A 26,362-nucleotide genomic window follows, 5' to 3' on the forward strand; every position below is an offset into this window, starting at 1 on the left:
AGATGAGTCGTCATATTTCCGACTGCCCGTGAACACAGCAGTAACAGACACAGCAGCCGAGGCGGTTCTATGGTGGACGGAGCTGGGCGTGGGCTGTGTCCTCCTCATCGCCTCTGCTCCACTCTCTCTCCGTGGAAGCACATTGTTCTGCGCGGGCTCATAATACTAAGAACCGGTGATTCTTTTTCCGCCTGTTAGCTAGTGAAAAATTAACTAACTATTGGAAATTAGAGGATACTGCTAACCAGAAGAAACGTTGGGACAGATCTCAGGATTTTTTTCCTTTTTTTTTTCCATCTGACTGTGGCAACGAAATAAAGATTTCTCTCTTCCTCTGCGGCTGACGAATCGTAGCATTTGTCGGTAATTAGTCCTCTTCTTGTGAGTATGCACTTTGCATTCCTTTTTTATAAATGTGTTTAAATTATTATTTTTTTCTTCCTTCCTGGTGTGTGTCGTCTTTTGTACGCATTTGGTTTTTTGCACGCCGCAGGAGATTGCGGTCCATAGTTAAAAACGTGTTAGCCAGCTATCATAACATTTTTCTTCTCACCCACGGACATTTAAAACCTTTTTCCACACAGCTTTGTAACTGCATTTTACGTTTATCCTCGAGGGAATAAATAGATGCCGGAGGCTGTGTCGAATGTTGCTAAACAGTTGTGTTCAAAGTCGCTAACGAAGTTATGTGGTCAATGGGTTTCTCTATTTAATTTGATTGTAAAAGGAAGACAGTGAATGTTTTTTTTTTTTTTCAGAAAAATACATATTTTTCTTTCTGAGGATGTGCCGCTGTGGTGTTGAGATAATTCTGGAGTAAAACATTGCTGACAAATAGGGTGACGCCCCATCTCACTCCGTAAGAATTGAATGTATCACTGCGGAAGTCAGATTCTTTTTAGTAGGAATGAACTGAAACAGCGCGCGGCGACCCATTTACCGTAAACCAGGTAAAACTGACGCGAGAAAGTAACTGTAAATGGATCAACTGTGATAGTAGATGTAGTTTTCATATAAATTTAAACAAAAAAAAAAATTCACTGGCAGAACTGATCTCTTTCATTAATCACTGTTTGTGTTTGTTGTCCAGGATGAAAAAGAGCATTGCATTTTTTAAATGACGGATGGTTTCAAAGATGAGAATAACTGTTGAGGTTTCAAAAAATTGAACTTTATTGATCTCACATTGGTTAAATTCACTTTATGCATTTGGCCTATCCCCTTGGGGAGCAGTGGGCTGCCATTGTGTGGCGCCCAGGGGGCAGTGTGGGATTAAGGGTCTTGCCCAGGGACCCAGAGTGGCAGTCTGTGGGGATCAAACCAGATCAACCTTCTCAGAGCACAAATGCAGTGCTGTAACCACTACGCTGAAATTCCCCTTTTCTATGGATACCCCCAAACTCCCGCTTTTGAGTATCCATTGAAAGGATTTAACCTACACATTGTTTATGGAGCTATTTGTCTTGGCCTTAAGGTTTTGGGGACCAATATATCCATATCAGATGAAGCTTGATTTTGTGTGTCTGCTTTTTAAAAAAATAAAAATCTATAAATAACTATTTACCTCTGACCAAACTTTTGCCACTTAGAAAATACTATGTTACTAAGTCTTAATAACAAGTGCACATTCTCTCTTTTTATTTTCTTTTTTTATGGATTTCAGGGACCTCTTTACATGTTTATAATGGAGTAACATTTGCTATTTTCAAATGAACAAAATTTTTCATCGTAACACCGTTTATCTACGTAACTTTTTGCAGAGGTGACAAGTAACAAAGTACAAATACTTTGTTACTGTACTTATGTACACTTTTTAGGTATCTATACGTTACTCCATTACTTATTTTCTTCCTACTTCTGACTTCTACTTATTACATTTTCACACAAGTATCTGTACTTTCTATTCCTTACATTTTTAAAACAAACGTTACTCTTGGCTTCGTTATGTGCGCCATCCAAGACAGATCATTGGCGCCATCCACATCTAGCGAATACTAGTGTAATTGGATGAGTAATATAAAACAAAAAATTTTAGGTAAGCTATTCGTCAAATTTGTGGTGATGCCAAAGAAAATCATCAGAAGCAAGCAGGTGTTCTTCAACTTTAAACTTGAATTGTCTATGCCATGCTACAATGTCAGATTGACGAAAAGATGTCGAATTGTCTGACAGTCGGGCACAGGTGAGAGCTTATCGGGAGATGGAGATGGAGACCAACAAGACCTCCCTCATCCTTGGCCCTATCTCAATTTTTCGAAATAGTCTAAAAATTGAACTTTCACTTCATATAGTGGCATTTGGCTGTTTTTTTTTTTTTTAAGGTTATTTTATACTTTAAGTAGTTTTTGGAGCACCAACTTTTTCACTTTTACTTGAGTAAAGAGGTCAAGTTAATACTTCAACATTTACCAGAGTGTTTTTAAACTGCAGTATCTATTAGGGGTGTAAATCACATCCATCATGGCGATTCGATTCAGTATCGATTTCCTGACCCAACGATTCGATTATTTTCGATACTCAAGAATACACCACGATTCGATTTGATTAATCGATTAATCGTTTTTTTTTTTTTTTTTCTACACCTTACAGGCTAAACAAAGTTTCAAGTTTGAAATAAATCAATGAAAGCTGTAATATCATTATGCATTTTCTTTAGAAACAACAGCAAATAACAGAAGTAGAAAAGTTGCATCAAAAAATACAGCAAAAATACTGCACAATATCAGTGTAATGAGTTCAATGCAATACCTCGGCTCCAGAGAAACTGTCCAACGAAATTGCGGAAAACAACTCGTGAAGTTTGACCCGCTAGAAGAGCGAGGTGCGCGAGACCGCTGGGACCCTTTTTCCAGCTGAATCTCCGCTCTTTTTGCCCTCATGTCCCTTCGTCGTCGGACTAAACTCGTCCCCACTTCCTCGCCGCCTCGGCCGTATCTAGACCCACAGTGTGTAGCTCAGACCACGCTTCAATACTGAGCATAATTTAAAAATGTCTGTGTGAAGCTTGCTGCAACAAACTGCTGTAAGAGTATAACCAGGAAGCGCGGTAGGAGGGCAAAATAGGTTTAGCGGCACCGCAGCACGGGAGGGAGAATTACGCCCAGGAGCAAATGGATAAAAATAGACCGGAGGGGGAAAAAAAAACATTAATCGATTATCTTGCGGACGTGTCGATGCATCGGATCGTCGGCTTTTGGATCGATGCATCGATACAAAACGATTATTATTTACACCCCTAGTATCTATACTTCTACTTAACTAACAAATGTTTGTACTTTTGATACCATTTACTACTATTCTGCTTACATTAACAGGCTTTGAGACTTAGTGTGCCCAGCCTTTGGTGGTCATGCATTAAATCAACCGTTTGCTTTTTTATTTTAGTAATATTCTACCTAAAGGCATCAACTCATACACTGTTTGGTGGATTTTTTAAATGGTAAACCAAACACAGATATTTGGAAACCAGTCCTGGCTAAGAAATACGGATTACTGCACCACCTCATGAAAACGGCACCCCCCATGATGAAACATGTGGATGGCAGCATCATGATGCGGGGATTGTCTTCTTTTCCTTTAACAAATCTTCCCCTAAACAAACAAATAACATTTAAGCTTGCATTTTTTCTTCATATAAAACATTTTTAAATCCTGAAATGAAGATCTAGATGATATTCCATTTTTAGATGCCATATGTAGCTGCCACCTGCTCCCTCGCTAATTGATTATCATTGAAAATTCTCATTACGCCGACTACAACTTTCCCTCTTTTCGAAAATAATCTGAAATGAAGATACCTAATGCCATTTCTACTACTTCCAGCAGAAACGGCAAATATAAAGCAGAGCGTTCAAATGTATCTAATCACAGTTATCACTGCAGTATCAGCCTGTGCACTCATTGTTGCAGTCGGATGCTGTGTTTGGTAGGCTATTATATTTCAAGTGTTATGCATCCAAGTAATTTGTTAGGACTTTGGATTGACTTTCCCTGCTCTTGGTCCTCATCCCTATTATAGATTTTCGTCGCTAAGATGCTTTAGCTCATGTAAGTTGTTGGAACATCGTAATGACAGAAATGCAATGAGTAGAGAGATATCGGGTTGCCTTATGTAAGCCTTGAATATGTCTTTTAAGTGTCTTATTTATTCTGTTTTCCTTAACAGCGAAAATAAAGGCAGCAGGAAACCTGAAAGATAAAGGCATGATGCTAATTTTTTGTCTTGTTCTGAGCAAATGTCGCCATGATATTGCCCAGCTAGATGCTTAAAAAAAAGTCTGATTTTTTTAAAGTTACAAAATAAGAACAAAAAAGCGACTTTCCTTTTGAATCAAGGTGCGCTACTTTCCTTTTAATATGTGAAGATCTGAGGCTCATTCATCCTCCAAAGTTTTTTTAAGCACCATCAGACTCCTGGTTTCATTTAATTTGTGTGATTTGTGATATTTGTAGAAAGAGTGATTCTTCGGAAATATGACTGAAGGTTTGTTGAAATCCAGTGGGTGGGATTAGAAAGAAAAACAAAACGAGAACTTCAAAGTTTTAGGATGTTTTGGGTCTGATAAGCGTCGGACTGGCAGTGCTTTTGTGTGGGTGTGTGATAGGGGGACGGGGTCAGCTAGCCTTTTCATCTTTGCTTCTGCCTGTATCGTTCCACCCTGCCCAACAAGCTGAAAGGATGACCTGGTGGGGAAAAGGTCACTTGGACTATGGTGCCTTTCAAGAACTGATTGTTTGGGCCCAAACACATGCGGACATAAAGGTGTAATTTGAAGGCAAGAAAGAAAAGTCACACAAATCTTTCTAAATAAGCAGATCTGATCGAAATCCTTAAACTCATGTTTTCTGTCCTCATGTAACTTTGTTGAGTTCTCCTTTAGAAAGGAGACTTGTTTCTGACTCGCTGGTCGCCACTGGTCTGATGAATTTTAGGATGATGCTGATGATGTCATTGGAGAGCAGCGGGAGGGTGTGGTGGACTGTCGAGGTTTTAGTCGGGCTCTCAGAGTCTCACTGTTGGACTGATACGTCCCTGGAGAGGGTCTCCTTACATCATTACGCCATTTAAAATCTATTATCTCTACAGTGGTTGTGCTCGTATGGATTCTTTAACCAATTAGATTCTTTAATGGAGAGAATGTATGTTTATAGCAGATAGCTGTTCAGATGTCCAGCTTCTTGTGTATCAAATAGAACGAAAAGATGCAGAGGTTTTCTTTGAATGTTTTTCTCTGCAAATGAACAGCTTATAAATTTAAATTTTCATACCCATAACTATATGTTCTCCCTTTTTTCCCTCCTTCTCAAATTGACCGTTGTTTTTTTGTCTTATGCCCTTGGCATGCAGTGAGAGCAGATATACGTCGTTCTCAGTCGCCCCTCTGTGCTTGCACCCTCCATAAGCTGTCATGTAAGATTATCCTTTTGGTCCAGGCAGTGCTCTAGGGTTTCAAAAACGAAATGTTAATTTCCCAAACTGGAGGTGGTGCACTATAAATACCTTTAAACCAAAAACATGCTGGGGCAGTGTTCCCTCATCAAAAAAAAATAAAAAAAATAGGGAGCAGCTTTGCAAAGGTTTTTGGAACAGAAAACAACTCCACTTAGAAGACGACTCTCTGGCCCCTCCGGCAGGTCAGCATGATAATGCTTTTTCAAAACCTGCGTCTTTTTCTGTTTGGTTGTCAAGTCGGCTACGCTGCTTAATTTTATTGAAGTGTTCTTTCACTGTTTTGCACAGGCCCCTGAAGATTACTTGCAATACATAAACACAAAGTAATCGTGAAAGGAGTTGGAACAAATATTAATCCTGCACATCATAAATCAGACATTTGAGAAATGGCGGTCAGAAGAATTCTTTGTTAAAACAGTTTTAATAGTTTGCAAAAAGCCATGTAGGCAAGACAGCATCTTGGGGAAGGTGGCATTATAGGCTACGTTCTCGCAGCAGCCTGAAGTGACCAAATCCCCCCCCTTTTTTTTTTGCCTATATGCGACCTGTATCTGATCTCATTCTGATTTCATGGCGGTCTGGACATCATAGATCTGATTTTTTTCAATGCGACCCAGGCTACTTGAATATTTGGTCCAAAATCCAATACGTATCTGATCTTTTCAAATTCGACCTGAGTGTGAACGGCCAGGTCGAATTCATCCGACCCGAACGTCATTAATACTCAACAAAGGTCACTATTCTGCATCTTGTTGTGCAGAAGCGGGAAGGAAAAACAACAATCATGGCGGACAATAATGCAGAGAGCAGAATTTTTTTTTTTTTTTTTTTTTACCATTCTTGAAAAGATTGAGTTTTTAATGTTTGGAGAGATCGCCAGATGCGCTCCAGCACTACCATCCATGTTTACTTCTGTAAACACAGAACATGCTGGCCTGTGACGTCATTGCGTCCTCTACTGCACATGTGGGAGATTTGCGTTGTACGAAAGCAGTTCACACAGGAGATCACATACAAGTCATATATATTTAGAAATGTGAACAACGACGCAAAAAACAAAAAAATCTAATTTCCCCCCCAAAAAAATCAGAAATGAGCCTTAATGCCTGCAGTGTAAACTTAGTCAGTTTCGTAAGGTACATGCAAAATCAGATGTGAGGGGAGAAGTATCGCTGCACATTACCTAGAACCCTCAATGCATACCTTAAAGCATGGGAAGGGAAGAATCATGCTGTGGGGAGGTATTTTCATTAACATGGATATAGAAGCTGCTCGTGTCAGGGAGGTAGGAGGGAGCTCATTACACAGAAAACATTAAAAGGAAAACATTATATAGAAGCTGCAAAAGACTTGGAAATGAGGTTCAGCATCCAGTGGGTGTCTAAAAGCATTTTCCCATTAGTTCAGATGTGTGTGCTGCTTTGTGTTGGACAATCACATGAGATTTCAATCAAATACAATGAGGTTTTCTCTGTGTCCATCCTTCACACATACAGCAGAAGAACATGCAGGTCTGACTGAAGTTATACCTAAGTATGGGCTAATGGGCCACTAAAAAAAAGATAGGTTAACATTAACTTTACATTATTTACTTTGTGATGCAAAAACATGGAAATCTTAAACTGTATCTGAAAAAAACTAATATATATACATCTGTGTATCACAGAAAAAGTTAAATATTCCAGCCTGCCATAAATACTGTATTATAACTTTCAAATCAACAATGTCAATTATCTTAAATTTTGCAGCATCTCTAACAAACGGCAAATATGCTTTCTCCTTCTGTCTGGGTGAAAAATGGGAAAAGATTGGCGTGAGCGCAGATGACTGCGTTTTCATACTTCCCCGCCGTCTACAGGAAGAGCTGCCCTCTTTGAGCCCCCAGTGACAACAAGTGGCTTCTGGAACCAGACAGCATCCATCAATGATTCATTTTTGCTGTTCATCTCCATATGTGTGTGTGGATAATTAATCAGATGCTGCCATGGCCTAGTTTGTGGGAAGATGGCACGAGTGTCTGCTTTGCTTTCTCCAGTCTCCCAGTAGCAGACACAGCCAGGTTGAATTGGCGTTTCCTGAATACAAGTTTTGTATCTGTTGTGATTGTTTTTATCTTTTTGTGTTTATTCCACTTTATCAACTGTTTTTACTTTAATTTTCTATTCCAGAAAGTGTAAGCATTAATCTATCAAATGTAAAAGTACATTTGGACACAAAGGGCGGTCCGTATTCAACAAACAGGAAACCTCCCTGCCTATTGGTCAGACCTTTGGTACAGTTAGAGCTTTGGAAATACCCCCAACATATAAAAGTGTGGTTCAACATTGAGCAGCTTTGGGTAGCTGCACAACAAAGTATAAATATTTGATCCCCTCCTATTTGAAGGACATTATTAATAAGTTAATTATTTTAGGTAGTGGGTTTAAGTAGGAGTGTTTGTCTTGTTCAAACCCAGAACAATTTGAGCTAAGATTGCTGCATTTTTGCATGTATGTATGTAAAATAGGCTTATACAAAACTGAAATTAATTACAAAATCCAACAAATGAGGATTGGATTTTATTGCTATAACCTTGCGCTACAAGCTGGATTGTCACGAGATCTGATTTTTCAGTCTTACAACAAATCCATCTTAAAAAACTCATGCTAATATGTCCGTCTCGTTACAACCTGCGGGTCGGACCAACGACATGCCAGCAGTGTTTTTTGGGGCGGGACATGTAGGAATGACCAAAGTCAGAAGGGCCTTTCTGGGACACTACAAATGTGGCTACGCTGTATGACTCAGCTGTCATGTCGATACTGCAATTGATCCAGTTTCAGCTAAGATAATGACAATTTCTCATTTAAAAAAAGGAGCAAAGAGAAGCAATGTGCATTTGTTGATGAGCAAGATGTCTATGCTTTTCTCCCGACGGGTATAGGTTTGATTTATCAGCTTACGAAACGTCACGATTCGCTGCTACGATTGGCTTTTACTGCCTTCTCTGGGCTACTTTTTTGTAACTGTGATGCCATAATGCAAGAGGAGGGTTCTAGACCACATGATGACTAGAGAAAAAAATATAGAGTATAACCATATAGAGTATTAAATATAGCGTATAGAGCCTATTATTTCACTAAACATAGCATTAAACCATTTATTTCTTTTGCTTTTATAAGTATGCCTTAGTTGACCAAAACAGGATTCCAGTTTCTCACAAAATTTGGTCGTTACACAGAACTAGTAGGATGCGTCGCATGTTATGATGGACACAATTATGGCTCTGGGCACCTAGAACATGCCGGCTTTGCAGGAAAAACTTTAAAGCTAAATAAGTTGTTTGTGTGTAGGCTGCTGTATGCAATGTATGGGTGAAAAGTTAAGTGGAAGAAAAAAGTCTGGTATAATAGGTGCATGGGCATAAATAACCGCAGTGTTAAGAGCATTTTTCAAAGAACCACGGTGAGAAAGGCAAGCTTCAATGACCGTCTGAAAGCGTAGTACACCACACATATGTTCGCATGTGCAGATCAATATAGCTAACAGGACGAGCACGTAGGATGGCCTTACGTAAACATATCACCAGCATGATTGCCAATTAAAGGACCACTTATTTAGAAGATCCACCCGGAAATAAAAGATCATCCTCTGTACCTTTAAAATTTTGCATTTAAGATAAAAAAAATGTATCCTGTCAAACTTAATTTCATAAAATATTGTCTTTAAAGAACCTTTAACTATCTGATTATTAATCGATTAAACGAAAGATTTGCAGAACAATCTTTAGCTGCAGCCCTACGTCAGACTGATTGTATGATTTGTGTTTCGACATGGGACGTTGTCCATTTCAACACACTCAGTCTGCCAACCACTATTACATAACAGATCAAGTTACAAGGACCTAATGATGACAGAGTAAAACTCTACAGTAGAGCTTTCCTTAGAATGACTGTGAATTTTTGGGGGATTTCAAGTGTTAAAGTTTTCATAAGACCGTATTACCCATACTAAAGTGTGCTTAGTTTAGTTTCCTCATCATTTGCTAGTAGTAATCCAGTGCTATTAAAACCCTATTATAATCACTTGTGTCATTTAATGTTTAGATACTGTGAACGGAGATACGGAGAGTTGAACCATTTGTGATGTTTACCCTGGGTGGGCACATACTGATAACATTTTTTTTATTGTCTAAAATGAATATGACAGAAGTGGAGCGTTCAGGCTAGCTGATTAGATTATTTTAAGGTGTGGTTGGTAATGAACAAGAAAGGGCCGGTGTGAATTAAGATGCAAAGTGTAATAAACCTAGTTATACATCAGTGAGTGTAATTTTAATGCTTCAGCTTGTTTTTTGACCTGAACATTTTTTTTATCCCATATTTGATTTTTTTCTTTTTAAATATATAAAATAGGGGTATTTGAAAAGTGAATGATTCAAGAAATTGGGAAACACTCAAGTTCAAACAAGACCCAGTTTATTGTTAGATTGCAGATGCCCTATCAGCCATGGATCCATGGGATTTCCATAACCTTATGTAGAAAATATAAAACATGATCCCTAGTAAACGTTTGTATTAAAAACATAAAATATCAGACATTCATTCTGCTTCGTTAAGTAATAGATGCATGTTTTTATTGTTCATTACACATCTTTTATGTTTATTTTAATGCGTAAAGCAGAAGTGTGACAAACACAGGCTATATTTAGTAGTCTACACGTGTTTCTTTTTTCTGAGCAAAAGAAAGATTTGGTAGCTTTCCTTCAGCTTTTTCTGAGTTTTTTTTAAACATTGGCATATCATGGTTCCGGAAACAAGCCGATGGCTCGTTATGTCAAGTAGAAATACATCCTGATACCTGTTAATAATTACAGTTCAGGGGTTTTTGGAAAGGAAGCATGATTTATACTGAGCGTTGATCCCCCCAGGTTCTTATAAAGGGATGCTATGCTGGAACATAACATGTACCTGTTTGATTAAACGAGAACAGTTAAAGTTGTTTTCTGGAGTCCCACTCTCCTGGTAATCATTAACGTCATTCTGGTCGTCCTGCTTGCTAATATTAGTCTGCCCCTACAGCACAGTGGCACAATTTAGATGCTAATAACACTGGCAAGATATCATTTATTATTCTCACTTCGCTCTTCATTTGCTTCATGAAGGCATTTTTTGTTGTTGTTATAATTCATATGATTTTATTTATTTAATTTCTTTCCTTTTATTTCATCCTGAGGCTGTGTTTCCAAGACCTAGAGCTCTTCTCTCTAATACAAGGTTTAAAACAAGTCTTGAGGTTTATGCGTCCCCTGGGACGTTAGGGTGTTTCTGCTCTGACTAAGTAAAGAACTGAAGAGCAGCTGAAGTCACTAGTGAGTGAGCAGTTTGTCTAATGGATATAACGGTGTGTTTCATATGACAGAAGACTTCTCTTTGCCCACACAAGGTTCAAATGCTTATGTGACCTTTGATAGTAATGATACATTAATGCACTGGATGCACACTGTAACAGGTGCTGCGGGTTAATGATTTTCCTTTTCCATGCTCTTGCAGAACAGCAGCCAAGCATGCTGTATATGAGCGTGTTTGTCCTATTTGTTGTCATTAAACAAAGGATTTATTAAGTCTGCATTACCAAAGGTACAGTTTACTGTATGATTATAACAAATGCAAAGTTTTAGAGAAGAAAAATCTCAGGTCTGAGTAACAAACATATGTTATCTCCATTCCGAAGTGAAATATTCAGTTGTTAAGAAGCACAGCGTTTATTGAGATCCCCGTCATTTCCCTCTGAGATATGCAATCAGTGGTGACATCATAATGGCGTCACATGACCAATCAGCATCTTCATTCTGGTACGACAGACCAGTAGCAATCATTAGTGGTTAGCCGTGATTACACCGGTTTCGGATATAGTCTTGCTAAACCCTAATGTGAAATAATGTGCTGTTTTATTTCCTCTTAAATTCTGTTTTTGCTTTGTTTTTCGGTTGGTTTGAGTCATTTTCAGATCGTGAAAGCTTCTTCTAATTTCCCTGTAAGCTGAGTCATATTCTTCTACAGAACTTAGTGGACAGCATGCATAGGTCTACTTTCCCCCCTGCTGATTTAATACCTGGAACCTGTGATTATTTTTTTTTCTCTATTATCTTCGCTGAAATGTTTACACATTTTAGGCCTTGAAATAGTAAAATTGACGTTTTTTTTGTTTGTTTTTTAAGAAGTCTTAGTTGTTTGATTAAGCGGCCTTCGTACTTTAGGCCCTTCAACCAGAGGTAAGGTCTTTTATTTTAGTGTGTTTATCCATTTAAGTCAGTTTGAATATGGAATTTTCTAATTTCTTGGAGAAACACTTTGCAGATGATGGTTTGATTTTTACATCCACAAGGTTTGGCATACTTTAGTAAAAACACTTTAAAAGGAGAGTTTGTCCATTTTTTTTAGTGTAAGATCTCAGCAAAGCATACTCCTTAACTTTCTTAAGTGGATAAATCATTTATAAAAAAGACTTGAATATATTTTTTTTATACCTCTGCCAAGGAGGTTAAGTCTTTGGTTGTGTTTTGTTGCAAGGATTACTTGAAAAGTTATGATCAGATTGAAATGAAAAGATTTTACGGGGTGCGCTTTGTGCCAATGAACAATTGATACAAATTTGGTGATGATTCAGATCATGTGTGAGTTTTAGCTATAGGTGTAAGTCACAATATGGGGCACAAGGTCCGCGCTCTCAGAATGTTATTTCTGTTCTAATTTTTATTACTAATCTAAAGAATCTTGTTGTTTTGTTGTTTTTTGTGCTGCTTCATCCAATCGCAGCAGTAACACTGGCAGAAGAACAGACCCTCAGCTGGATGGTACCAACCTGCAATAATGATTATATCCCAGTATGTAAAACTTCAGCCTCCAGTCTATGAATTTAATCTTCAAACCCTATTAACAACCAATAATTATTTCCAATCCTGCATATTTTGATGCTGTTTAGGTTTCTCTGAGTGTAAACTAGTCCATATCACGTTTTATCCACACCGTGGCTTACATTATCTCCTCTATTTGTCTCTGGCCTGTATCTCTGAAGGTTAAATGGTAGTGGTTAGTAATCCGAAGCTTGAGTGACAGGGATCTGTCTGCCACTTTGGTTGTGTCCCTCCATCTTCTCTCCTTCCTGCACTCCCCCTCATGTGCACTAAGGGGTCGGAACACCGAGTACCTTCACATTTTTCACATTCCCCTTTTGAGGGTCTCAAAAACTACAACCCCCCACTGAAAACCTACTCAAACACATGTAAAAGACTGCTTTTTCTAACACCATTAGGCAGTAATGGAATCATCAGATGTTCTGTCTGTGCCACATGTCAGGAAGGGCCTCCGATTGGCATTAAAACCTGTCTTACAGCTCAGTTCTTGCTGAAACCATTTGGTTTTACAAACACGCTCCTTACAAAAAACCCTCTTTCCTCTCCCCAGCAGTGTTGTGGACGACAACGGCGAACATGACGGAGTACAAGCTGGTGGTGGTGGGCGCTGGAGGCGTGGGCAAAAGTGCACTCACCATCCAGCTCATCCAGAACCACTTTGTGGATGAATATGACCCGACCATAGAGGTATGACTGCCTGTTCCATTATTCCAGAGCTTGAAGTGGCAATGGGTTGATCATAATGTGCAAAAAATTTCATTATCCCTCTTGAACTACTGTGTTTATTTTTTTATTATTTATGCTTTTATTCATTGATGGATCATTTGTGGCAAATTTTTGGTTTGATGCTTAGAAGTAGGTTAGATATAGACTGAAATTGGATTCGAACAGAATGCACCATTTGCATCTAATTGCCTGTATTTAATTCATACCTGTTGTACTCTTAAAGCTGTTGCCTTATTAAATTTCATGCCCTCTTTCAGTCAGCTGACCTGAATTTAGCAGCAGTAAGTGGAAGAAAGGAGCTATTGATTGATTGATTGACTTTATCGATCTCACAGCAGAGAAATGTACTCATTGCATCAGCTCAAATAGTCAAAAAAGAAGAAAAAGGTGCATTGGATATATGCAGTATATACAGTGCCTCCACACACGGCTAGCATTATTTTAAGCTTTAGAAAGACTCAGGTTTGTCTCATTAGAGGCAGTTTTAGGTGCAGGAGTGCTTCAACTTAGAATCACAGCTGTCTTTAAGCTTTGCTATTTAAAATCTGGTATTCTTAGCTGGTTGAAACGTCAGATTTTCTTATATTTTACGTTAAGATAGAGAAAAAGATGGGAAGCTTGGATCAAGAAGGCAGCCTTGGAGAATATTTTCTCCCTTTTTTGTCTCCCCCTCTCTCTCCCTCACTTTCTCACCACGCCTGCTTCTGACCAGACAATGTCCTTTTTGTGTATTTGCATTCCTGGCCCCTATGCTCAAACAAACAAAGGGAGAGCACTCCATGTTTTTTTTGTCTGATTGCATGTTGGATGGCTAAACACTGGCTCTGCTACTCTGATCCCCTGATTATTCATTTAATGTGAAAGCGGATCAAGTTTAAAAGGAAATAGATATTGATTAATTATATCAAAAATCTAACCATGACTGTCCTTTTGCAGGACATGCTAACCCTTAATTATGAACCCAAGGAGGCTGAATTATTCAAAGAAAGTATGTCAGATCCCACCTGAGAGATCTGTTTGTAGTTTACAGATTTGAGTTGTTTTATGTCCTTTTGTTTTCATTTACCTACCAGATTAGTATGAGAAGATCCCTGGATAGATCAACTTTATGTAGGCTTTTCTTCAAATGCTATTAAATAATCTTTGACAGACCTTGTGGATTAGCAAAAAGACTCACCAAAAATTGAATTGGGGGTCTGTAATGCGTAAACAATGCTATTAATTATGCATATTCTTATTGGTTTACTCTGACCTTGTCAGAAAATTAGACACATACTCCCAAGTGGTCAAAGCTCACAGACTAATCCAGTTTATGCTGTATAAAATCTGCATATTTTGCGAATCCACGAAGGATTATTTTTGAAACATAACTCCAAAATCTGGAATGCATTGAAACTAACAATGTTTGGAAGTGGTTTGACTGGACAAAGCAGACCCAAACGTGATGACGGTGTGTCAGGAATTTGTAGATAGCCAAATGATACAAACTCTTTTATTTTGAGTTGATAAAAAATTGCTGAAGCCATTTAAAATACACAATTCCTGTGTAGTGTCCTAGCTATTCAACGCCACAATACTTTTTCAAAACACAAGAATATATACTATGGCCTAATTCTGCATAAAACCCACCTTTAGCAAAGAGGGACAGTTTGAAAGGGGAATGGGGCCTTCCTCGTGTTGAGTCGTCTTTAGCCGCACCAGACAGGTGCTTTATTCGAACGGTGAGCTCCTTATTTAATCTTTAAACTTTCGGAATTGGCCAGGGCTTCTGGTCATCCAGTTTCAGAACCCGTCAGTCAGATTCTAAAGAAAAGAAATGTCTCCAGTCTCATCTAAAGATGCTGTCAGGGACTTTGATATTAAAGTGGAGCATTCAAGCCTGTCATGCTCTTCAGGTTGCTTGGACTAAATCTATGATTCTACCAAGCCATTTCAACATACTTTTCTATAAGTTAACTGTTGACAGCTGCTGCATGTCTTCTTCCCCTCATGCAAATTCAGCATCTTTAGCCCTTTTTGTGCAGAAAGTTAGAACTAGTTGTCTGTTGGTTCAGCTATTGATGTTGTGAGACCAAACCTGTTCCTGCGGCAGCTGAAATAGGAATCTTCTCAATTTCCTGCCTGCCCTTCCTGTCTGACACACTGTAGTTAGGAATGCTGTGCTTTTTGCATCAATTAAAACATCGTTTGCTTTTTCTCAAGGACTCCTACCGAAAGCAAGTGGTTATCGACGGGGAGACGTGTCTGTTGGACATCTTGGACACTGCAGGTCAGGAGGAGTACAGCGCCATGAGGGATCAGTACATGAGAACAGGAGAGGGCTTCCTCTGCGTTTTCGCAATCAACAACACCAAGTCTTTTGAGGACATTCATCAGTACAGGTGTGTTGGAATCATTTAAAAGGATGTGCGTTTTGATTTTAATGGATCTGAGAGACAAAATCATTCAATCTTTCTGTTTAGCTCCTTTATATGCATATGAAAGAACAACGAGGGCTCCTGTGAGGCCTGGAGTCTGATGGTTGGGTGTAGATGTGTGAGTGTGCCAGCTCTCTGCGGTAGTAGGGTGATGTCATGCTGTAGTGTTTAACACAAGCTAAAGAAAGCTTAGCCCCCAACTGGAGGCTAACAGTGCGATGCCAATGAAATTGATCCTGACTCAATTAGAGGAGCAGGCAAAGGTAGCGTTCGCAAGGACAGGGAAGGAGGAAGCCAGTTTCTACTGGAGATGACAGGACTATTTATCTTGGCAAAAACAGTCTTTCTCACCAAGTTAGTATTTTAATTTCCCTAATAAAGCACAGAATGCATAAATGCATGATTTTCTAATAAATACCCCCATTTTTTTAAGATTTATTTTTTTAAGCCATCACAGCACAGCCTGTTTTTAGATGCGGTCTTAATATAGCTCCATTGAAACTCCACTGTGTTAGAGCATGCTTATGATTTCAGGTTGCTCTAGCTCAGTTATAGCTGTCCAGTTATTAAAAGATTTCGCCTGTTTTTATAGGCATGCATTTAAAGAAACGTTTCCTTGACTGTTTGTCACCTGCTGGTATGATGGTGCATTAAAACGAGTGGCCCTGAACGTCTGCTGCAGACGGTCGTCTGCATTAGGATGAAAGCGGACTAGGCTGACAGTGGCAGAAACCTCCTGCTGTACTCCACTCTAGCTGATGTGACCCACTGCTCTCACTCAGTACCCCACCCACAGGCTGCACAGCATTTAGCACTTGCTGCTGTAGTGATGAGGTAATGCTGTTTGCCGCTTGCCTGTTGTCTATCCCTCCACATCACCTCACCCCCTTCTGTTACTCCCCACCATCCTCCTTCAGCAGTGCAGCATGGCCCAGCATCTACCGGTCATGGCTCTACCTCAGGGTCCTAAAGTTCCCTGGATGATAGAATAGGATAGAATAGAATGGAACAGAATAAAAAATACATGATTTATAAAATATTTTGGGGACTTGTAGACGTGGACATATGGTGATTAGAGTTAATGCAAAGACTGCACTGTCTATTGCTAATGTAACTACATGCTTTCTCAGTATTTTGTTGCCTAATTGGTGCTTTGATTACCTGCAACAGGGAAAAAGAAACAACAGCCGTTTGTTTGTGCATTTTTTTAACCTGCAATTTCTTTGTGTTTTCGATTGACAGAGAGCAGATCAAGCGTGTGAAGGACTCTGATGATGTACCAATGGTGCTTGTGGGAAACAAATGTGACCTCCCAGCACGCACAGTAGACACAAGGCAAGCCCAGGAGCTCGCCCGCTCCTACAGTATCCCTTACATTGAGACCTCAGCTAAAACACGACAGGTAGGTGTTCAGATTTAGGTTTTGTTTTTCCTTTTTTTTCTCTGTAAAACGCGTCATTCCAGATCGAGTGGGAAATTTTTTAAATGCTCATTTGTGTTACCCAAATCTAATTTGTTATTGACTAAAGCAATAACTTTGTCTCCAGATTTGTACTTTTTTTCAAACTTTTTCATTAAACTTTTTCTTGCCAAGCAGAAACGACAAGGACAACAGAAAACTAATAAAATAGTACTGATAGTGAGAAAAAACACAGACTTTCAAGCCCGATGTGATTAACAGCAACCACAAAACAAAAATAACCCAAGGAAAAAAAAAATAAAAATTAATCAGGTGCCCCGAAGAAAAGAAAAAGAAAATGATACACACTAGGGATGGAACAGTTTATGAAAACCGTCCGAACCGTTCGGTTCGACTGTCTCGGTTCGATTCACGTGTGTTTCGTTCGGTTCATAGGCAAAGCGTGGTAGGCGAAGTGGCGAAGCGAAGTACACTCCAGAGCAGAAGGTGGCGGTACTGCGACCAAAGCCAACCACCAGTAGTAAACAAGAAGAAGCGAAGCAGCGTAGCCGGGTGTAGCAGAAAAAAATCAGTTGTTGTGGAGAATTGTGTCGGACTGGCGAGTGGGAAAGAACAGGAGTTGGAAGACGCGCCAGCAGCACTTTATAGGTCTGCTGTATGGGAGCGCTTTGCATTTAGAGTGACCTACGATGACGGCGGAAAGAAAGTTGTGGATAAAAGTGCAACAGTGTGCAAGCATTGTGCAACACGTTTTGTTTATGCTAACATCAACATGACCAACATGTCATGCTAACCCCGAAATCCCTCATACTCCATCAGCGCTCCGCCCCGCTGCGCTCCAGCCCGCCTGCACAAAGCAAAGCCTACAGCCTCTGCTGTGGCTCCCGTCCGCTCCGCTCTGAGTTCCTTGTAGATCGTAGAGGGAATGCGCGAGATGATTAAATTTAAAGCAGCAAAACATGCGGAAATGATCCATGGTTTCCCCGAATCATTAAAAATAATTACAATTCATTAATTTTTTGGGATTTTTTCATTAATTTCATTTAAAAAAATAATTTTATCAATTTTTTTTATTTTTCGGTGTAACACTAAACATATACCGAACCAAACCGAAAAGCGTGACCACGAAACCGTGAACCGAACCGTGGATTTTGTGAACCGTTCCGCCCCTAATACACACTGAAATTTGATAACTTAACACACTCTAACTCTGGGTCTTTTCCCCAGCCTAGGTCCATAAGCCCTGAACTCAACCTGCGAGATGTGGCAACACCTAGGTAGTCAAGAGATGGACTCCATGTCTACTAGAATGCAAAGGGTTTTTCCTTTAATGCCATAGATAAAGCCTAATTTGGAACGATACCAGTCACAGTTTGTTTCCACTGATTGAGAGTGGGAGTTTTGTCAGTGAAGCAGAAGGTTTAAAAGATCTCTGTGGCAAAAACCAACATGCAGGTCATCCTCTAGTCCTAACAGGCAAGTCTTTGCACTCAGATGTAGATGACATTTGAATAAAAGATTTAACTGTTGAACAATTAAACTCCAAAACTGTTGGATATGAGAACAGTAAACAGTGAATAAATGAACCTACATCAGATTGACATTTATTACAGAGCTCTGAAAGATTTGTACTTTTGACGTATTTAAACACAGAGAGTGAGTAGCAGTGAACGGCCGCTGGTGTGATGTAATTTCTGCTGTCGAGAACATTTTCATTATGCTGCAGGCGGTGAGTCATGGCTTACCTTAGCCTGAGAATAGAGCTACATCATTTAAAAGGCCTCCTAAGGAACAGCTGCTGCATAGCTCCCAATGTCTGTGACTCACTGTCACATATCATCATGTAGGCTCTCATAGGCTCACATTCAGACCAGATCCTGTATATTCTTTATCACTGGTAACGTGCAAACAAAATTTAGATGTGATTTATCTGTATTAATTCGCTATAAGTCACTGTTTGAAAAGGGAAGGCGTTGCCCTGGCAGTGTGTACACCTGCCTTATAGGGTCCTTTAGTTTCCAGGGACTTTTTCATTGACTAACCTTTTACGTGCCTGCAGGGAGTGGAGGACGCCTTCTACACACTGGTGAGGGAAATCAGACAGCACAAGCTGAGGAAGCTGAACCCGCCTGATGAGAGCGGTCAGGACTGTATGAGCTGCAGATGTGTGGTATCCTGATGCAGGTAAGCATGGTGAACTCTGTAACTGTTCCCCGATTGCTCCTGTTAACATGAGTTTTTTATATATGCTCTGGGCATGAATGTCATGGTATTTACATTCTGTTTAAGGATTTAAATTGTCCATGCATCAATTTTTTGGTGCCATCTCGGTATAAAAATGGAAGCCAGAGCACATGCTGGGTATTTCAACTAATACACGTGGTGCAGACTAGAAAAGCCAAACGTGCATAAAAACAATGTCCCAGAAAACCATTCACAAGGCAGGAATAAAACCCACAACCTTTTTTCTGCACTATATCCATTTTAAGGTAATACTAAAACAACCTTTTTTGTTTGGCAAACAGAGCTTTAGTTCTGAAGATTATCTGGAATGTTCCTCTTATCCAGACATATTCAAATGTTTCCTGCACCATCTGATATTCGATTGAATTTCCCTCTACAAGCTCCAAAGGTGCTTCTCTTTTACCCCTGGTGGGATGTTTGACATCTCTTTTCTGGAAATGGAAGAGTCCATTTAAATGAGCTGCTTTCCTGACTTATTCTATTAACTAGTCCATAAACTTTAGCAGGCCGAGCTGGTGATCAATAAGAAGCTGTATTGTTACCCTGTTTATCCGTTGTACATTGGGTTCTGACGTGTGTTTGGGATCACACCTGCTGAGTCCAAACTTGAGCTCTTTGGATGTTGATTTAAGGTCAAGTTAAATAATCTAGAGGTATCCTTCCTCCTACTTTATTCCATCCATGTTGTGCAATGAACTGACAACTAGAAAGACCCTTAGTGTAATGTTAGCACCATGGTTGTCTGTTTCTAATAGTTTTTATGTTTCAGAGCTTCCCCTCTAGCCATTATTCTGGTCCTTATGGTCAGTTAAGTCGGGCGTACACTGTACGATTTTTTTCAATCGTTGCACGCAGCTACAGCTCACACTGTACGACAAAATCGCAGGGTTTAAAAGTCCACAGCTGACGATATATGTTCTCACACTGTGCAGACCGAAACTCTGATGCGATCTACCTGCTCACACCACTCCTCTTAAAACCACGTTGGATTTACCTCCGCAGTGAGATGGCGCTACTCAGACTCATCTATCTAGAAGCCAAAGGAGTAGAAGAGGAAAAAGACGGAAGTGTCGATGCCTCCTTGGCAATTTGTGCAATTTTGTTTGCTGAAAGCCCAAAAAAAAAAGTTGACGACATATTTGGACAAAGACATGGCTGGGCAAATATAGCTACTACGGTCTGTCAATTTTACAGAAGAACTCCATTTCACTCGCACCCCCGCCCTGCTTCTGTGTTTTCATCTGGGAAGAAAAATCCTTGCCTGCGAATGCGCACTGTGCCAACGACCACCTTATGGCGGCCGACTGATTTTCAAACATGTTTGATTTTCTCCGGACCTTAAAGGAATAGTACACCCAAAACATGATTAGCCTTCATTTTCTACTCACCCCCATGCTGAACAACACTCTGGAGTACTTTTTTGATATCTCAAAATAATCTGGAGATCTGGGAGGCTTCTTGCTGTCTGCTGACATTCAAATAATGGAGGTCTATGGTGACCGAGACAGAAAGGTCCATAAAAGTCCACAAAAAACGTGTCAATATTCCTCCATAATGCTCGTCCAATGTATTCCAAGTGTCCTGAGTGGGTAGCATCCAGAATTTACTCGAAACAAAGTCATTTAGAATGTTTTTAGAGCATAAACTGTAGTGTATAGGATTTCCTGAAAGCGCGCACATGCGCGATCACGAGGCTACGGAAGCCGGCAGACCAAACCAGATGAAAGTGCGCATTCAGCGTCTGCTCTTCCAATAATGCAAGCGTAGAAGAAGAAATGTGCCGTTTACCTGTGCAAAGAAAGAAACAACGTAAGAAAAATGTCTGAGGACTTCAGTGTTGAGGAAGAGCATGAGTTCTTTGCCGAGCTGAATGCGCTGGTTTGGTCTGCCGGCTTCCGTAGCGTCGTGAGCGCGCATGTGCGCGCTTACACTACTGTTTATGCTCTAAAAACATTCTAAATGACTTCGTTTCGAGTAAATTCTGGATGCTACCCACTCAGGACACTTGGAATACATTGGACGAGCAGTATGGAGGAATATTGAAACGTTTTTTGTGGACTTTTATGGACCTTTCTGCCTCGGGCGCTGGGCACCTCCATTATTTGAATGTCAGCAGACAGCAAGAAGCCTCCCAGATCTCCAGATGCATTTGAGATATCAAAAAAGTACTCCAGAGTGTTGTTCAGCATGGGGGTGAGTAGAAAATGAAGGCTAATCATGTTTTGGGTGTACTTTTCCTATAAGATTCCTCATCGGGAGGTGGTCTTGAGAGGCTAATTGCTCCTAGTTAACCCCTATACCCTATATTTTTTGCCGATTGGGCAAAAAATTGGCAAAAGGGAAAAAAATTGTACAGTGTGTGCCCGGCTTTAGTCAGGATTCATCTCATCCAACCATAAAATCTTTGCTATTTAAGGCATTATGACACAAATCTTGGCTGATCATTGGATTTGGGGCAGCCATTTCTTTTCTTTTTTTTTCTTGGTCAGTCTTATGATTCTGTCACTCCGTATTTGGGTTGTTTTCTGGCTATTGTTACAATTTCCTTTTATTTCCGGCTGATAGTTTGAGTCAAATGGTATAAACTTTGGCAACAATGACAACAAAAGACATGAAGCAGCGTAACACTGAGCTTCTGAAATAAGCCCGACCTTGACTCCATTCAAAATCAAATTGCAGAGCTCATATCAGTTGACATAAAGTCTAATAACCTTTGCAATTGATACTGATGCCAGCAGTTTAAGGTAAAAAAAACAACAACATTCTTTTCATCTTAAAACATTGAAAGAATATGAGCATAAGAATCTGTTAACAACTTGTGATTGGTGACAATTTTAATCCATGCATCAAATCCATAATTTGACTGCTGATAATGTTCAAAAGCATCATTTAATACATGACATGGCAGACCTGTTTTTCTTTTTCTTTAGCCATAATGGCAGTCGTGCCAAAAATGAAATGGTCTGTTACTGCCACCAACTGGTAACATGTGTGGTCTAAGCCCTGTATGTGATTGCTGGAGGTTGTTTCAAAGCAGAATTATGTCATTTCCACAGAACTGATTACAGGGATCTAATTTCCATCAATCTGTGTGGTTTCATTTTTCAGCTCTGCATTACATGAGGAGGAGAAACGCTACAGCGCGAAGTGGCAGCATGAAGTCGACAACTGATGGATAAAACAACTTAAAGATGACAAATGAACTTTTTTCTAAAGGACGATGACTGAAGTGAAAGCTCAGATGTAAACCAACATGGCTGACTAAAACCATAGACTCTTAAGGAAAAGAGGATTTTTTTGACTGTTGCCTGAGTGGCTCGCTGAACTGGATTGGTCCCGTCTCCTAATCTCATCCTGTTTTTTATTTTGTTTTTTTTTGGGGTCTACATGGACCTGTGAGCGACACGGCTTTTGACTCTGAACAGGTTGTGGTTGCCTCACGTTTCTCCTGCTAACTTATTGTTTTCGGTCTCAACACTGGTTGCAAAGAGGGGGTGTTTTCTACACGCTCCTTCTTGCCTTGAAACCCAACCCCCCCATCTCCCTACAGAGCCTCTGGAAATACTGACTTACCTTCATTTTGGATGCAGAACTGGAAAGAAATTGTACTTTTTATTATCACAATGCATAAATAATCAACCTCCACCTTCTCACTGTACCCATACTGCTTTTTGTTCAGTTGTTGGACCATTTTTATCTGGAAAAGATTGTTTCTTTTTTTTTTTTCTTTTTTTTTTTTTTTACTAATTAGCAACTGTAAAAGAAATGTGTGGATTTTGTTGTGATTGGTAGATTTCAAAGCCACTGGAAGAGTTGCTCATTTCAAGCAGCACCTACTGTGACATTATTATTATTATTAGCCCCTCTTTGAAATGGTTAAAGGTCCTGGAGTACGTGTGTTAAAATAAGTTGATTTCAAGCATGCAGGTGCATTCACTATTTACAAAAGTCTAATTGTGAAATTATATTTGCGATGGCTAGTGTACAGTATATCCTGGTGCAATAGGATTCCACCCTCAAAACTACTAAAAGTGTTGAAAATAAACTTTCTCCTTTGACTACTTCTCTGATGGGGTTTGGTTTCACAGTGGAAAGCTGTGCAGGTTCATTTTTTCCACATTTCATTTCAGTAACTTTAGTGTTTACAGCTGTTACTTATGAATTATTCTTATTTTTAGACTGCGAGATTTGCTTCTTTAAATCATAAAGGCTCAGGAACCAAGGTCCAGGAAGGGCTCATCTAACTTGTCCTGGCAGCCAAAGTAAAGGTGTCAGAAGTTGGTGTTGCAGACTGTTGTAGCGCACAAGTCCTGCCTCAGAGTCCAAACTTTAGTTTTTTTTTTTCCACAAACGCACACACCATTATATCCTCAAGTTGTTCCTCTTTCTCTGCCACCTACGGCTCTCTTAAAAGAGCGACAGCAAGTCAGGTGCTCATTCTATGAAACCCCATTAACTACATGTGGGACTAATGCGTGCGCCAGGTGGTGAATGGTGGGTTGCTTGGACTTTTTTTAATGCTTCTAGGCTTGCGCTCTCCGTGACTAATTCCTTTGCTGCCTAAACGAGACTGATGTGTTTATTTTGCCTTATCTTTTCTCTAGTCATTACCTCATGTTTAGCAGCAAGCTTCACCACAGGTGATTTCTTTTATGTTTGATCTGATAATATATATTGTATGTGAGAAAAACAAAAACATAACACTACAGATTATTATTTTGTACTCCTATAATAGCATTTTTTTCTGGATTGGATTTTTTGCTGGTTGGAAACAGGAAATCAACTTAAAATTAGAAGCAGACTGATTTAAAACAAGTCGATACGAAAGAAGAAAAATGGAAGAGATCGATATTATAACATTTAACAAAAAGATGTACCGCATTGATTCATCGCATACGGAAATGTATTAACTAGCAGGATCTAAAATTTGCTTTACCTGTGAATCTTGGGCATATTTTCAGGCTTCAGTAAATAATTTCAAATGTTACTGGCTACATTTTTATCATATCTGATCTTTGCTGATTGTTGTATAGTCAATACCAGAAATATTGACTAGACTGCTTATGTGAATTTTAATGGTCAGTTTTGTTGTTTTTGTTACTTGTCCGTTTCTCCTTCAGAGAAAAGGACACAGACTGTGAATGTTTAGTTCTTTTAAATTTAGTTCAAAAGACGCCTCGTGTTAAGATAAAGGAAATGATGTAGGGGATCATTGTTGACCCCACTAGGTGGTTTTATTGGGAGATTAAAAACTAAATTTTTGTTTAACATGTGGATACAGTTGTAGTTTATAACTTTTCTTTCACTGACATGTTTTTTTTTTCTAGTTCTCCCACAGATTAAGCATTGAACCCCACAAATTTCTATGCACACAACCTCCCTGTTACATTAGAGAAAAGCAGCTGCTTGGTGTGTAAATACTCAGCCTGCAAATCACCTACATCATCCTGACTTGTCTGAAACCTTGGCGAGCTTGACGGACTGTGGACCATTGAAATGGGACGACTGGTGGTTTGCACAAAGGTGCAGTGAGCTCGTTCGCTCATCTCTTCTCTGGCAAACTGGATCTGAGGTGTTAAAGAGTTTTGTGAAAATGTCAGCTGTGTAGCTATTTAAAATGTATTTACTCTTTAAAAAAAATGTGGCAAATGTATTGCGGGACAAGAATAAAGATGTCAAGATGAATCTACCCTACTTTTCATTTTCTTTGTTTTTTCTGCTGCCATCTAGAGGCTTAAACAGGTATTGTGTGTGAGGAAATGAATTATAGACTGGGCCTGAATTCAATTCATGCCATCAAAATGGAGAGATCTGGAATACATATATCTGTTCATTGATCAGGCATAGCAGTGTTATGACTGATGGGTGAATATGGCACATTTTAAAGTGCTTTACATGAGAAAAAGAAAAGTACAATGTAATAGAATAGAAGCAACAGAAACGGTGAAAGAGAATAAAAGTGACACATCAAAATAAGTGGATTATATCTTAATGACAACGCTTCATAAAAGTATAAAAAAGACAAAAGTTTAAGATGGAACTAAAGTTAGACTAGAAACGTAACTAAAAATGTTTAGATAGCCCAGTTAAAGGCAACTTTAAAAAGTTGCATTTTCAATCTTGATTTAAAGCAACTTAAAGTCCAAAGCTTTTACAGCTTGATTCTAGATTCCTGAAGCATAAATGCTGCTGCTCCATGTTTGGTTCTGGTTCTATTTTTGTGAAGTAGACCAGAGTTAGTGAATATCTGGCCCCAAACGTAGCTTTTAGGTAAGAAAAATACCCAGGTAAGAAGTAGGTAAGAATGTCACAGGGATTTAATAAAAACAATGGTTACATTAGCAAGGGTAAAACATCATCAAACATCTATGCACATACTGGTAGACCGCTTGGGTTTCAGTATCCTCCCTTAGAGAGGGATTGAATCCAACCCATGGAAAGACATGGATTATATTTTTTGCATTCATGTGCATACATAGATGTAGACATATATGACCATCTCTAATCTTCCTCATTATGAATTTACAAAGCACTTAAAAAAATCTGGTGAAGATTCTCAGTCGTCCAGGTCATAGTCATTCCAAAAGGGAGGACCCATTCATCCGTTTCAGTTTGCATGTTTTGTTAGCAAAAGCAAGGCTTTGTTGGGCTACTGTATAAAGAATCAAACTCAACGCTATTCCTGACATTTTGAATTGAAAAATCTTCCTGGATGGAAATAGAGACGGCTTCCAACTTGGAAACAAAGTCCAGTGGATTCTGTTTTAACTTTTTTAGGACGCTTAAAAAGTCATCATGCAAAGGAAAGTCCTTGGATTGTTAAACCATGATCAAATCCATTTTGTATCACATTTTAATGGGAACTTTTTATCCAGGTACATATTCTTAATTTAGGATATTTTTGAAAGGCAAATTTATTTTAGCAACTCTGTTCTCATTTTTATGTGAAGAACATAATCTGACTGTTAAAATCCCATTAAAGCAAATATTCACACTTCAGTATAACTTTAGATTCTTTTTACTACATATGAAAGTACTTCTTAAAGGGTGAATCTTATTCTGCTGTAAGCATGCTTATAAAATGATTAATGAAAGAACATAACGGAATTTTAATTTGCGGTAAGAAATAGAAAAATGATTAGAAAAACATTTTGGAAAGCACTAGACATGTATAAGTGTGCTATGCCACATTGGATACAACCTAATAG

At 39.2% G+C, this 26,362-nt stretch overlaps 1 protein-coding gene across 3 annotated transcripts; it reads left to right on the forward strand.

The window, feature by feature from the left end:
- The first annotated feature begins 86 nt into the window (after positions 1 to 86).
- On the forward strand, positions 87 to 24,844 carry LOC119776860 (GTPase HRas). Of its 3 annotated transcripts, none has more exons than XM_038275489.1 (6): positions 87 to 381; positions 12,898 to 13,034; positions 15,276 to 15,454; positions 16,733 to 16,892; positions 18,970 to 19,094; positions 22,263 to 24,844. In XM_038275489.1, exons 2-5 carry the CDS (start codon positions 12,924 to 12,926, stop codon positions 19,087 to 19,089), a joined length of 570 nt encoding a protein of 189 aa, XP_038131417.1. In that variant the 5' UTR covers positions 87 to 381; positions 12,898 to 12,923; the 3' UTR covers positions 19,090 to 19,094; positions 22,263 to 24,844. The 3 variants fall into 3 exon arrangements, with proteins under 3 accessions (XP_038131417.1, XP_038131424.1, XP_038131433.1); XM_038275496.1 differs by having other exon boundaries at positions 12,901 to 13,034; XM_038275505.1 differs by lacking the exon at positions 87 to 381 and adding an exon at positions 12,302 to 12,317.
- Positions 24,845 to 26,362: the final 1,518 nt, after the last annotated feature.

This window comes from Cyprinodon tularosa, unplaced genomic scaffold (assembly GCF_016077235.1).
Source record: "Cyprinodon tularosa strain WSP-4 unplaced genomic scaffold, ASM1607723v1 ctg121, whole genome shotgun sequence".
In the NCBI taxonomy this organism is placed as follows: domain Eukaryota; kingdom Metazoa; phylum Chordata; class Actinopteri; order Cyprinodontiformes; family Cyprinodontidae; genus Cyprinodon; species Cyprinodon tularosa.